Genomic DNA, 15,344 nt, shown 5'->3' on the forward strand with positions numbered 1-15,344 from the left:
TTCTAGATATATTAGCTTAGTTTTTACTACTTAATGCAATGGGAAACTAAAAATAGTTAAAAACAAAAATAAAATTCGTGCCAAGGAAATTAGGCAAAATTGACCATTTTTGGCGAAATACCCTAATTCGCTGCGTAATCGCTGTATTAAACATTGTAAATAATGAAACTACCTTCACTTATTTATCTTTGTGTGCCTATTAAATTAACATTATGTATCTTTGTAATTTTAAGAAATAGCCCCCTGAGGTATTATACCTACCTACATAAAAGGAGACCGCAGCCCACAGATATTATGTGCCCCAGCCAATGATATTATGGTACGTTTACACGCTTGCCAAGCCTTCGCAAGCGGCAAACAGCTCCAAGCCTCCACAAATCTCGTTTGGCGTTTGAAAGGAGTTTACACGCTTGGGAACGCGTCAGTCTGCAAGATAGATCCAAGCATGGCGGACACCGAACTTGTAACGGCTATTGCATTTGGTTTATCGTACTTTTATTTAAAATGCAAGCAAAGTGAAACAAAAAAAAGAAAAACTCGACGACAACGAAGATGGTGGATGAAAAAGATTCATCGAAATCGTACCAGGTAACTACTATTTTGGTGTAACCATTATCTGTTGTAGTTACGTTATTCCACAATATTTACTGTACCTATATTTTATTTGTTACAGACAATTTATAGAAGAGAAATTTAATGAACTTTTATATGAACCTTCTGGCGAGTTTGATAACTTCTGCCGAATGAGCTATACCGATTTTGAATTTTTACTGCAGAAAATTTCACCAATGATATCCAAGCAAGATACAGACTTCAGAGATGCTATACCGGCCAAATTTCGTCTTGCCATTACGCTACGATTTTTAGCATCTGGTGATTCTTACAAAAGCCTTCACTACATGTTTAAAGTATCTGTCTCTATGATATCAATAACCATTCGTGAAGTTTGCCGATCTCTTAATGAAATTCTAAAGGATCTAGTTAAGGTAAGAATAAAAGAAAAAATTGTTATACATTTGTTTAGGTTTTAATTGATTCATAGGAAACTTTTTTACAGCTTAATTATTTAACTTTATATTTAACCTTAAATAAGAATTATTTTGACGACTCAAAATCTTCGAAAGCATTCAATAAAGCTAAGTTTATAATGTTGGTGTCTCGCGGGGGTGGGTTGAGGATTTGGTCCGATATTATACGAATAGATGACAGGGGTGCTGTTGATGTAGAATATGTAGATGGAGCTGGAGGTATTGGAGTTGGTATATGTTCTGTTGTGTTTGGCACTGAATGAGAGGTTTCTGTGTATGGAGAGGGAAAAAAACTTTGAGTGTTATGTATAGGTTCAGAATAAACGCTATTAACTGATGTTGGCCGACTCTGAATGACTTGAGGAGATGGTGTATGGCGTGAATATGAACCAGCAATTGAGGAAGGTCGAGAATAATATTGAGGGTATGGTGTATGACGCTCATTTGATTTTTGACTGATTCTGTTTATAAACAACCCATCTATTTGGTACATCATAATTTTTCGTTCATCATTTGGCAGTTCACGTAGCTTTATAGCCAATAATTTAGCATATAGATCGCAATCATCTTCTTTGTAAGGAGGTCTATTTTCATTCTGTTTTTGACTTAAAACATTCGTTAATTGACCAAAAGCCACGGCCATTTGCTTTTCAGCCGTTTCAGAATCAGAAGCAAGGCGGCGACGTTTATTAACTGCCTGTATGGATGGTGATCTAGATGGTGGTCTGGATGGTGTGGTAGCCGTACTGGTGCGGTCTCTTATCAGAGGATCATCCTCTGTCTGATCTGTAATTTCTTCTATTTGTTGTGATTGCTGCAAAGAATAATATACAGGGTGTTAGGTAAATGGGTATATGAGCCGACACTAGCCCATGTTAACATATACATATAAATGGTATGGTGAAGTCAGAAAATAGATTTCATCATTTTAATTATTTTAATTTTCATACAAATCTGAATTTTTAAATTTTATTTTGTATGAACATTTAAAAAATTAAAATGATGATATGAAATTTCTGATTTCACCATACCATTTATATGCATATGTTAACATGGGCTAGTGTCGGCTCATATACCCATTTACCTAACACCCTGTATTGTTACTCACACTTCATTTAGTTTCTTTTTTTACAGATGCCCACCACAGCAGAAGGATGGCTTAATATTGAAGAAGGATTCAGGACCAAATTTCCACATTGCATAGGGTCATTGGATGGCAAGCATGTAGTCATTGAAAGCCCAACTCATAGTGGAACAGAATATTTCAATTATAAAAAAACTTTTAGCATTGTCCTTTTGGCGTTAGTGGATAGCAAATACAAATTTGTATTTGCAGACATCGGGAGTCAAGGAAGAATAAGTGACGGTGGCGTGTTTAATAATTGTTTACTATGGAAAAGAATATGTAGGAACGAGATAGATTTTCCACCGCCATGTCCACTTCCAGGATCGAATATTAATATTCCATACGTGTTTTTAGCTGACGGTGCTTTTGCATTGAGTCAACACGTAATGAAGCCCTACCCTGGAAACCATGAAGTAGGCTCACCAAAAAGGCTATTTAACCAAAACTTATCTAAATCCCGAGTTGTAGTTGAAAATACGTTTGGAATTTTAACCTCGGTTTTTAGAATATTCAGACGTCCTATCGATTTAGAACCACAAACTGTGACAGAATTTACGATGACTTGTGTATTACTACATAACTTTTTGAGAACAAGTAAAAGTTCTTCAAATCGATATATTCCTCAGGGTTCGTTAGACGTATATGACAGTAGTGGAAATATGGTTACACCTGGTTCATGGCGCAGAGATAACGACGGATATAATGCATTGCAAACATTACCACAAATACCACGAAGATCTCCGCTGAATGCCAAAGAAGTCAGAGAAGAATTTACTTCATATTTTAATAGGATTGGATAAGTTGATAAAAATGTATAAATAAATTTATAATAAGTAACGGATTTTTTTTATTTAGAATAAATGACTTTTGACTTACAGTTTCGGTGTTTAACCCTTCATTACAAGTATATACTTGCAGTAAGAATGACTCCATGATTTCGTAGGCATACCAAGTGGGATTGTATATTTCATCGGCACCTAAAATAAAAGATATATAATGTAATGTAAATAATGGAATTATAGGAATATAATTTTTATTATTTAAAATGCGTGGAAACACTTTTAAACATATATCTTTTTTGATCACTTACATTAATAGCTCATTTAAATTTAAAAAAAAATTCAAAACGTATCTTCATAAATTAATACGGAAGTGACCAAAAAGAAAATATGATTAAAATATGGGAAATGTTACGGGAATAGGTAATCTAGTGACTAACAGAGAGTTTTTTTAGTATCACAATTATTTTCTCAAACCTTTGAAAACGTCGAAAATTAGAGCGAGACAGTTGCGGAATAATAGAGAAACTAACTTTAATTAAAGTTACACCTTGCTAAGCAGACTATCAAAATAATTATAAAGGTACATCATAGGAACATACCTGCGCCAGAACGCATAGATTCCTGTTTCTTTTTTAAGTGCTTGCGAAAAGTAGTCATCAATATCTCTTTTTTATTTTTTACTTCCTTCACTGGCCTTCCGGTAAGTTGAGCGAGACGAATCCATGCATCTGCTTGTTTCTTCTTATCTTTGTGATTTGCATCTTTCGGATTCCAGATGCAGGATTCCATCTGGTAATGCTCGAGGAAGGAAAGACACTCGTCATTTGACCAGCTACTCATTTTTTATTTTGTCCGTACAAGCGTGTACTCGCCGCGAGATCACAATGCCCACTGAACGTGGACTGCGTGGACCAACGTGTAAATGCGTCCCAAGCGCTTGCCGCAAACGCCCTTTGATCTGCGTCAAAAAACCGACACTCGACTGGATCGGAAGCAAGCGCCCACAAGCTCACGCAAGCCAAGCCAAACGCCTTCTTTACACGCTTGTGATTGTCGGGGCTTGCCAAGGCTTGGCAAGCGTGTAAACGTACCATTAGGTATATAAAAACAAAAAATATCATTGGCCCCAGCCGAATCCATACTGAATAAATATTTTTTCATTTCATTATTAATTTCGTAGGTCATCAATTAATTTACATCAATGATATTTTGTTTTTATATAATATCATTGATTTACATACAAAAATTGAACTTATTTTCCGAACGTTAAATTGTGTTTTGAAATCAAACGCATGGTCTTACTGAAAGGATAGAAAAAAATATCGGTGAAATTCATATTTATTTACCAATATCGAGTCTAAAACATATCTTATAATTTTTTTAAATTAAAATTGGTTCAACTTCAAATGCAAAAAATATTTCAAAAATCAATTTTGAATCCATAAAATTATCTTTGGTTCCCTTCAACCAGAGATTTTAGCGCAACTTTTGTTCTCTTTCGTGTGTGAATCTGCTTTCACGCATGTGTGAGCGAGGCCGAACGAAGAGAACCGATCGCGCCCGAACGTCAGTCGAGCGGGGCGCGGTCGCCGTCACGGAGTGTAGCTGGCGCTTGTCATCCGGCCGCCATTACCTCGTATTTGAACGGATTCGTAAAATCAATTAAAATTCGCGCTGTCGTTACGCGTTTTCAGTGCTGAATGTGGTACAGTACCGCAGTGATTCAGGAAGAGTGTTCGTTTTTCCGCTTTCAAAGTGATTTTGGATACGTTTGAAGAGTGTCAGTGGTACAGTTAGGTTACTGTGTTGGGTGCTAACTTTGTATAGGGTGGCTCCGGTCGGTCCGGAGCGGCAGGACGCGTGTGGAGCGCATGCAGAGGGAGCGGTGAGAGCGCGCCCGGCTGGGGAGTCGGGGCGGCCGGCTACCGGGCTCAGGCACTGCTGCCGACATGGGGTGCGCCCAGTCGGCCGAGGAGCGCGCGGCGGCCGCTCGCAGCCGACAGATCGAGAGGAACCTGAAAGAGGATGGCATTCAGGCTTCTAAAGATATCAAGCTCCTGCTGTTAGGTATGCTAAGGCTGACTTTTTCGATCTCATCTCACGGCCGCACCCATAACTTATCGTCGACAAATCTTGAGTTTCGATAAGTTTCGCCGATCTTTCCCCGAATCTTTGTAGAATGCATCGTCTCGTATTGTATTCGGTTCTCAAACTGGCAAATCTGTGACCCTGCTCTCCACAATTTCAACTGCATCTTTTGTAGCTACTGAGCAACTAGTTTGCCTAAAAACACCAGCGAGCAAATTATTTTTTTTTGCATTTTTCCTCTTTCCTATTAGGTATTTAATTTCAAAGTTATCCCTACAGATTCATATTCTAGTATTTCAGAAAATATTTGAATGACAATGTATTATTTTGGGCACATAAATATTTGCAATTCATGAGTTAGCAGATAGTAACTGCCATAAGTTATTCAATATACAGACAAAACACATCTGTTTTTAATAAATATGAGTTCTTATTTTCCATGTGACATTTGACATCACATGCACACTCTCAAGCTGTTGACTCAAGCTGATAAGATTCAACAAGCAGTGTACAAGTAAATGTCTGTGTACATAATGAATACCACACAGCCACAATATTGTTCAAACAAATATTTATGTCATCAATAGAAAACTAATAAAATCACCCTAATAGTAAGTCTGCTGATACCATCTGTTCTGTTGGTTCAAAACTAGTATCAGCTTCCTTGGGACAAACCCCACAAGGAAGAAATGTTTATGTGGTGAATCATGAGGATGACTTTGTATTTAAGTATGTTAATTTAGTCACTAGCTTCTGAACTAGGTTGTTGTTTTTTTTTTTCAAGATTTAGTCTTTGTAAACAAGTTGACTTAACCTTTAACCGACGAGGTGCGGTCTCACAGACCGCTCCGGTTTTTGAAATTTCTGGATTGCAATGTTCTACTTACTCCCGTGTCCCGAGCGTCTCAGTACCTTCGAGTTTAGTTGCCCAAACGCCATTACAGGTAGTGGTTACATCGACGAGGGCAGTTTTAATAAGATAATTCGTTTTAAAGTTCAACAGCGGTCTGTGGGACCGCACGTCGCAGACTACGTGACATTTTTGTACCATACTGAAACTGGCGTTTTTGTTTTAGACGACTAATTTTTCGTAAAAATGATGGATCCTGGGCCACCACAACCTAGGAAAAGACATTTCCTAATGATATATTGATATTTGAACATAATATTATGTAAAAGATGGTAGTCTGTAAAAAATACCGCGAAACGGGTGGTAAAGCAAACAGTGACATGTATTCTAGGCTCTGACATGCCAAATCAGCCTGATGTCATTGCACCAGCTGCAAAAAAGACGTACATTTTAGTCCATCTAAATTGAAAACAAATTACAACTTACAGGTGTTACCTATGCATTCCGAAAATGCTTGGCATGTAGTAAAAAAAATGACCTGATTTTGCCTGATGTTTACCAGACGTCAATTTTTTTTTGTGCATGTAATGTACGTGTCATTTATTTTTATTTTATTCATTATGTTCACTTTATTTAGGAAGGAGTATAGTTTTTCTTGCTTTGATTAAAATTTACAAGTTATATAGGTATTATTGAGCTCTAGTGTAATTTCAATGAAATTAAGGGTCAAAAAAGTTTTAGTCATATTTAAATAAAAAATATACATTGATTCCTCGCAAATTATACGTATGTTTATTTGTAATACTATAATGTTCTCAAAAAATATAAAACCAATATACTTTTATACAAAAAAATATTACTTTTTGAGTAAACAGTATAGCGGTCCCACAGACCGCACGTCGCAGACGGCGTGACAAAAAAATCACGTCGTCGGTTAAAGGTTAATAGAAGCAATTAAATTAAAATTTTGTCGAGACTTACCTACACTGAGCATGCTATTCTGACAATTGAACTGAAGCCTGTACTTAACTGTTGACTGAGTAACAAGCATTATTTTCACGTTGCAGATAGAATCTCTGTTAAAAGATCTTTCTTCAAAATTTCTTCGCCTTTTTCGTTCTGGTTAAGTAAATATTAACAAGTTAATTTACTTTAAAAAGCCTTACATTTCCCTTTCTTTTACTCAAAGAAAATAAGGAAGCTTACATGTGACATGTGAACCAAACACAAGTAATATGAAAACCATCAAAATTACATTTACTGTGGTTCAGAAGCTATGATTTATTATTATTTAATTATTGATGATCCACGTACAGAATAGTAATAGAAACACATTTTATGTAAAAAAAATATTTGTTCCATCGTTTGGAGTAAGACGTTGCTCACTTACACTAAATCGTATCATAATTTTTAAAAATTAACTGCTATTGTCATGCTCTATTACTTCTCTCATAATATTGTTTGTGGAATAAACACCCATCTGGTGTTGTGCAATAGGAAGTGTATGCTCATCCTTGAGCTTGACTTTGTCATGTGTTCATTCACACTAACTATTTTGAAGCACACCTGGCATTCAATTAAACACCCATAACAAAACCAGTGTTTTATTATTAAGTTAAGAGTATGACTCGAGTAAAGAGTTTCAGTTCTTTTTAAATATTTTGTATGTTCAAATTTTTAATTAGTATGTTATTTCAATGTTCATCCATTAATTTTTAACCAAGAATCATTATTAAAGTAAAATGTACTTAATTCAAACTTTAAGGTACGTACGTATGTATGTCATGTGCTAACAAGCAACCTAAATAAATACTTGTATCACAAATAATAAACACAAATACAGATGAGTAAAGAAGTATAAAACTGTTTTTTCAGTTTCAAGAGTATTATCAATAAATGGCTTATTCCAATATGATTCCATCTGTGGAATAACCCCAACAAACCACTAGTTCCTGATTATAATCGTACAATAATTTAGCTGTATTTTAATAATTGTTAATTAATTTACTTCGTCAAATCAACGTGATTTTCAAATCAACATAAATAATATCCTTCCTACTTACTACTTTTATAAATAAAAATGCTAAAGTTATCTACTGGCTTACAGAAGGGAAAATGGTTTTTAATGCAACATCTTTTTGTTAAAAATGCTCTTGAGATGATGAATTTGCATTTAAGGTGCATTTTCATAAAATTATCATTAGGGTTGATAAAATCAAACTTTGATACTTTATTAGTAAATAGGTAAGGTACCTTGCCTATTTTATGCATTGAATTCTGATAATTTTATACCAGCATTCAACCTAGATACGTCAGAAGTATGTCAAGTCAGTTGAGACCTTGTTGGGCAAGTGGATGTTTTATGCTAGAAGTTAATTGATGTGTTAAATGGTCGTACGTGACCATACGAGTGCGTGTCGACTAGAATATTATGGTAAATTAGCAACCCATTGATCAGAAACGCGAAACGCTTTATATGGCAAGATTGATGAATATTACATTTGGCAAAATGAGATTGTATTAATGATTTTCATTTTAATTTGATAATCGTTGAACATTCTTTATTTCTCATATGTTAACAACACGCTGTTAGTTTTTTTCCCAGTTTTTATTGTGACTTATAAATACAAGTATTATGACAAATGGCTTGTTAACAGTTTTTTAGATGTTTTTGCAAGTTCCATTTTTATGTTCCACTATGTGCTTATTTAAAATATTTTTTATTTACCTATTTATCCACTACAACACACCAAACTAAACACTGGCATCTAATGCCGTTGCAATATGGTCTATTTTGCAGCAAATATGTATATTTTGATGTTGTGTTTACTACATACATAATTCACGTTTGTCGTAAACGTTGAAGAGCTGGTCGATGAGACGGTGTATTCTGTAATGTAATTCTGTTTTTTAAATTAGGTATTTTATTTGTTTTTTAAATATTTTGCCCGTGTATTTATTTTGTCAGATGACTGACGGAGCACGCGAAGAGCGATGCTATCGCTGATATCGCAAAAGGTACAAACTGACGCCGCGTCTGTCCTATTGCACGGTAGACACATTAATTGAATCAGCAAAAGCTTCCAATAGCTTCACCATAGTATAATAATGTAGCTTCACTTCGATTTTGACTTCGGTGTGCGCTTGCGCGATCCTTGACCATAAACACTATTTAAATAAGTATCAAAATCATAAAAACTTGTTGTTTAGGATTCATTTTTGCGACAAAAGCTAAAACAACGGAGTTAATGTACCTACCTAATTTTATTAAAATTAGATAAATAAACTAAAATATTCGTGTAAAAACAACATTATTATGGTCTGCATACGGGCACTACCTATTCCGCAACTTGATATCTGTATTTTCGCTTCTATTATCGCTCTCCTTTACGATATAATATGGATATGGAGACAGAAACAGCCTAAAATATAAAAATTATTTTACAGAGCTCTGCTGATAGCAAATTAATTATCAATTAGCAATTTATTATACACCAACCGATGGTATCTTCTTTTACACATTTAAATTTTAAATATTAGAAGGATTCGTAAATGAGATAATAAACATCCAACTTTAATTTTAACCCATTTTATTTTAGTCGTCATCACTTGACATAATTACAGTTTCAAAAAGCTCTCTAACCAAATTACAGTGTATTTATAGGGCGCTCTTTTACAAATTTGAATATTTTAAAACACATTAAAGGTGTTCGTGGGAAAAATACGATGTCACGCGATTTCGTCTTACCTAACTTTTTTATCGTGAAAGTTTTTGGGCGTTTTATTAACTCGTGTGAAAAGCTTATTCTAGTACGAATACAAACATTGATAGTATGAATACCTCTCGCATAAAAGTATATTTTTATAGCGTTACAAGACAACCAAGTAACTTGTTATTTTTTGGTAAGATTAAAATCACTGACATTGCTAAAAGATGTCGGTAAAATTATGTAAATCAAAGAATAAATGGCCGAAAAATTATATTATTATAATTACTTATTACCATAAATTATTTTTTACTTACCTACTTTCTACACACAAATAGTGCAAGCTAAAAAGCTTGTAAAAAAGTAAAGCTTTACATCAGTCTTTTGTTTTTAACCTGTAGTTCAGGGCTTCCCAAATTGTGCGTTGCAAAAAATGTCAGTCCCAAGGGCGTCACCGTAAGAATAAGTTGGAAGCCTTGCTGTACTTAATATCTATCATGAATGGCCACTGGCCAGTATGCAACCGTAATTAAATCAAGAGTCGTCTCGGTAGGTGATATGTGTATCGAGGGTCAGAGATCGGCCGTTCCCGCTGCCGACAATTAGTGCCAACTGGGGTCACGTAAACCTGGCTTGACGCTCACTTTGCAACTCCCACGTAATAATTTAGTTCGTTTTGATTTAATGAGATACGCATGGCGCGTGATGTGGTAGAATTAGATCGGACCATTTCTAGCATCGTCGAAGTTCTTAGTCATAAATGGTCATAGGTGGGGATTCTTATCTTGTCATAAAAAATGAAAGGTAAATAAAAGGGGGTGTTACCTCGCCGTGTTTACAAAACTGTTACCCTTTCAGCACTACGTTTAAACTCCAGAATTTTTAAATTGTTGGGAATGATGGTAACACTCTTTCGTATTTTCAAGAATAACTGTCCTAAATAGCTTATAAAATTAGCGAAATTCTTCAATATTCAATATGAGGGCCAAATATGCATAAATTATTGGTATAATGACCGTTAATCACTTTCTCTACACCTGATAGATCCACTTTTTTATATGTTATAACTTTTATAGAAAATGCCTTTTAAAGAAACTTGAACTGTTTGGTAAATTACACTGCAGGAACTTGCAACATCTTGCAAAAATTAACCCCCTCCAAATGCTCCTGATGACTGCAGGGTCATTCCATCGTTTCGGGTGTTACGTTCGTACACACATATTCAACAATTTCATGTATTTTGAAATAGTATTTTAATAATGTTAGTGCCTTAATCTGTCCGTTTTTAGTTGTTTTATCTTAATAATAAAGTTTGTACAGCTTAGAATGTAGGATAACGAAAATATGAGTCGAAAAGTGTGCGTTTCGGGCGTTACGAGATTTTGCCTCTATGTTCTGACTGTTGCTGCATTTACTCGAAATTTAGCGAATTTTCTTAAGGAATCATACCTAAAACTTACAGGACTTCTAAAGTATGACATTTACAAACCATGTAACATACAATCACTGTTAAATAAAACGTTTTACTATTTTTTTATAAATTTTTTCTTTGTTTCGGGTGTTACAATGGTTCTGTTTCGGGTGTTACGAGTACGAAAATTCAACTCGTTTTACCGATAAAATCGGTGTTTTATTAGTCTCTAGGTACTACAAAATAAGGAGTACAACAAATAAACACAAATAGAGCGAATTCTGGTTTGAAATTACGAAGCAGCTTTTTTTAAAAAATATACAAAGTTCAAGTTTAATTTTTCCTCAGAATATAGCTTTTTCTATTGTTTTTGGCTTGAAATAGCATTACTTTAATTTCTAATTACGATATTTATTGGAAATGTCAAACATCGACACTTTTTAGCAATACCTTAATTTTAGTGTTAAGTCGACATTTCAAAAAAGTCTTAAATTGAGAAATATGACTCCTTTTCCGATGCCAGCGCTAGTGGGAGGTCAAAGGACCCTCACAGTAATACTTTTTCACTTCTCCAAGCAATAGACATACATTATCGACATATAAATAAAAATGTAATACCCGAAACGTTTCGGGTGTTACAGTTTTTAATCAAGAAAGAAACATACTAAATTAGTATCATGCTCAGATATTAGTTACTATTTGAAATCATTACTACCATGACCTTACTTTTACCAAATATTGTTACCCTAATCCATGTGTAAGGTACAATAATAAAACAAATACCTGTTTTTCTGTTTCGGGTGTTACATCGCCGAAGTAACAAGAAAACACACTTAAAACTTGATGATTATCCATTTTTTTGGGACTATGACGCTATCTACCAATACTATGATAAATACCCTCGAATCATATAGTGGCAAAACGTTTCACAGATTGATAGTTTTTTTTTAAATCGTATTACCAATAATTAGAGAGAAAATGATCATTCAGACAGTTGACTTAAGTATAGACTTTGAAGACTAATAACTTAAAAATTACTTGTTTCTTTCAGATTTTTTTTGTTGCACATTATAATTTGGAATGTTTACTTTCAAAATTCATCAGATTTAATGCGAAAAGAACATATTTAGTTTTTCACCCTCGGTAACATTTGTCATGGAATGACCCTGCACTTTTTATTATTTAAATTAATTTTTTTTTGTATCCAGAGTTTCAAACCTAAGTTAAATCTCCTAAATAATATTATCCAGGAAATCAATTCTGTACATCTCTGTGCAAATTCACTTGCTTTTTACTTATCACGAAGAAAATAACTACAATAATCCCGACACTTCGAGTGTTGCTGAGCCTAGAGATGAATCTAATGTTGCCCAGCCTGAAAAAAAGAAACGGGAGGCACATGGTCAACACATTCTGCACATGGTCAACAACCCCTATCATAATATGACGAAACGGAGCCCTGGCATAATGGCCGCAGGGAAAAGTCTGCTGAATAAATTCAGGAAGCAAAATAAATTAAGTATCTGCAGTGCAGCACTGTCAGAGCTTGACTTAAAGAATCACGCTCTAGGCTATCATAAGCTTAATGGATTCTTCCTATCCTATCCCAAAACAGCCGTTCCTGTATAATCGGTCTGCGGTTCCTGCAGCAAATTGTAAATTTTAACATGCTATTTTTATTCGAACAGCTAGTCATGCGTAATGTGAACTGTTTCGGTTTACAGCTGGGTAATTAACTGTTTTTATATCATTGCGTGTTTTATCGCGGCAGTTGGGCGAAAGTCTGTTTTGAACTGCTCTTTACATATGCATATCTTGTGCGTTCGTCCAGAATCTATGTTCTTTCCCATATTTACACCATTTGAAATTTCGAAGACTAAAAGTGCGTTTTTGTTACAGGGGCTGGCGAGTCGGGAAAGAGTACTATAGTCAAACAAATGAAGTGAGTATAATTTTAGTGATAATTATTTGTTGTTACTTTTCGTGTCGTGAACTCGTGATCCATGCCCAAGATTTATAGGCAAATCTCAGTTAAAACATAACTTATTACCTTTTAACAAAATAGTCATAGTTCTGAGTAAGACAATGTAACTTTTATGCGATTTGAATTGATGAGAGAAAGATGCAATATCGAAAAGTTAAAAATAACGTTCACACAACTAATCAATAGATTCTCCCAATCAATACTATCGGTATTAATCTATCATATCAAGGAACTTTATTAATTGTACGTTACGCATTAGCATTGTATTGTTGTAGTTTACTGCCATTAATCAATATTGTGTAGTCTTATATGCCATCCAGTGATTATCGACGGGCCGTTTGTTTGCTATCTCTTATCTGTTATCGGCGACTTGTCAACAAGCATTTTACATTTCGGCGATAAAACATAATATCTATGCTCTGTAACGAGATATGTTTTCGTTTCATAACAATTGATTCAGAGTTTGGTTGTCCTTAACCCAAGACACCTAAAAACTAGACTAGCTGTCTTAGCTGCTAAAAACTGCATCGCATATTAAATTCCGTGAAACTTTCAGAAATATGCCTTTTATCCTTCTTCTTTTTTCATCATTGGCAAAGGTCTAGTTCTTACCCGACAAAAATACAAAAGGTTTTATTTACCTAATTGCGATTCTCACATGACTTTATGCTTTGGCTAGGATATTAGAAGTTTGAATCAAACTGATAATCCAAAAAAAAAAAATGGTTTTGTGCTTCACAAAGCACGTTAAGTCTTAGGAGTAGGGTTGTAAGTGTTGTAACCCCGGTAAGTACAACAAACCATACGACAGAAGAAGCAATATAAGCTAGCCAGATTACCAAATACAAATGCTTGTTGTACTATCTATAGAATAGAATTAGGGTTTCTGCTCGAGCTTTCTCGAACTCGAGAAAACTCGAGAAATTTGGCTTCATTCGAGACGAGAAAAAAATTACCGGAGCTCGAGAATTCTCGAGTTTCGATTTTGAAGCTTTAATATTCTTTATTATTTAATAGGTCAACGTTGCTTTTAGACTGGCCTAGTCTTTCCTTTTTTTAACTGATTTGATTTGCAAGTCATGATCTCAATCGAAACTAAGTAATAATGTTCACCAACGAGTATGCTATATTTATTATGTATGTTTAATCTGACTGAAAAATTTGTTAACTAGACAGTTACCTTACCTAACAGACGTTAGGTTAGGTACTCGTGCCTCCTCGTAAAGTTTATTCAAGTCGTTATCTGTAAGAAATTTAAAAATTTATTAAAAAGTTTTTTTTGTTCATAAAAAAACTATTTATTTATTTATTTAAGGACAGCTAACAAGACATACACAATTAACCGGAAAAACCATTGAAAACAATACGTTTAGTCGTGGTTTCACAATATTCATTTATTGGAACATAAGCTTACGACTAAACAAACTTTTCGTGGCAAACAATCTTGGGAATTTACATATTTCCACATAATACAATAGGCTAGCTCAAAATCGACCGTTCACGTTGGCGTCGCGCACCGGGAAGAAGGAAACTTCTAGAACTTCCGCGTGAGTCGCGAGACGCGCGGGGGGACTGCCTCGCGCCGATTGGCCGAGGAAAGGGCGCGGCACCGTACTTCCGCGTGATTCGCTATTAGACGAGATGGCGTGATAACACTAACGTTGCGTTGTTCGCGCGCGATAACGTTATAAACGTTATGAAATAGCGTTGCCGCGTTACAACCTCCCCCTCTAGTTCAGACGACGCAACGCGGTCTGGACTAGCTTAAGACTTACGCGGCCTACCTCGCCTACGCTTTTCCCTAACAGGCGGCTGGATGTGACCAACAAACGGAGTAAGTTGTGAGGCATGGTACTTCCCTAACTTCGCTCCAGACTCTCCCTCCAGGAGGTAAGTAGTGTCACTCATGACCCTCGATATCTTATACGGGCCGTCACGCCTAGGGTTAAACTTAGGGGTTTGACCTCGATCAGTGTCGTTCAAACCCTGGGTCTTCAGCAAGACCAAATCGCCTACCTTATAGTCGGGCGGCGGCCGACGACCTTCGTCGGCGTATTTCCTCTCGGTGGCAGCCAGGAGGCGGCTAGGGTACTCAATAAGTCGCTCGTCCGGCCCCTCCCCCTGCTTCAAAGCTACCCCGAGGCAATAACAACTGCTCTCGGTCCTCAGCTTCAGCTTCGTGGTCTCCTCGACACGCTTCAGCTCGGCGTCGGCGGTAGGGGTAAGTACACGATCCTGTACAAAAGCATACCGCCGGTCTGGTGTGTCGGCAAAACTCCACGCTGCCTGCTGGATATCAATGACAATACCTGCGTCTCTGATGAAATTACGTCCTAGAAGCGTCCTCGTATCGGCTCCAGGGATCACC

At 35.8% G+C, this 15,344-nt stretch overlaps 2 protein-coding genes and 1 long non-coding RNA gene across 4 annotated transcripts in view; 2 read left to right on the forward strand and 1 right to left on the reverse strand.

The window, feature by feature from the left end:
* The window catches only part of LOC135080052 (guanine nucleotide-binding protein G(o) subunit alpha), a 62,565-nt gene that overhangs the window by 10,513 nt on the left and 36,708 nt on the right, over positions 1-15,344 (forward strand). The window contains exons 1-2 of one of the 2 annotated variants that reach the window (XM_063974729.1): positions 4,497-5,003; positions 12,892-12,934. In XM_063974729.1, coding sequence (XP_063830799.1) covers positions 4,886-5,003; positions 12,892-12,934 — 161 coding nt within the window. In that variant the 5' untranslated portion in view covers positions 4,497-4,885. Of the gene's footprint in view, positions 1-4,496; positions 5,004-12,891; positions 12,935-15,344 lie in introns of those variants that run through there. The other variant, XM_063974730.1, reaches the window with a different exon arrangement.
* LOC135080035 (uncharacterized) lies at positions 321-2,991 on the forward strand. Its single transcript, XR_010258937.1, has 3 exons — positions 321-588; positions 674-986; positions 2,163-2,991. It is a non-coding gene; the product is annotated as an uncharacterized LOC135080035 (long non-coding RNA).
* Positions 1,006-3,827, reverse strand: LOC135080034 (uncharacterized). The gene is made up of 3 exons (XM_063974706.1): positions 3,536-3,827; positions 3,031-3,131; positions 1,006-1,842 (listed from the first exon to the last, which is right to left on the reverse strand). Exons 1-3 carry the CDS (start codon positions 3,774-3,776, stop codon positions 1,096-1,098), a joined length of 1,089 nt encoding a protein of 362 aa, XP_063830776.1. The 5' UTR covers positions 3,777-3,827; the 3' UTR covers positions 1,006-1,095.

Source organism: Ostrinia nubilalis, chromosome 17 (genome assembly GCF_963855985.1).
Source record: "Ostrinia nubilalis chromosome 17, ilOstNubi1.1, whole genome shotgun sequence".
Taxonomy (NCBI): domain Eukaryota; kingdom Metazoa; phylum Arthropoda; class Insecta; order Lepidoptera; family Crambidae; genus Ostrinia; species Ostrinia nubilalis.

Excerpts from the sequence above, each read along its gene's own strand:
- LOC135080034 (XM_063974706.1), bottom strand. The coding sequence starts at position 3,776 with ATGAGTAGCTGGTCAAATGACGAGTGTCTTTCCTTCCTCGAGCATTAC. Across the intron at positions 3,132-3,535 it reads ATCTATGCGTTCTGGCGCAG|GTGCCGATGAAATATACAAT; the intron begins GTATGTTCCTAT and ends CTTTTATTTTAG. Across the intron at positions 1,843-3,030 it reads AAGGGTTAAACACCGAAACT|CAATCACAACAAATAGAAGA; the intron begins GTAAGTCAAAAG and ends TATTCTTTGCAG.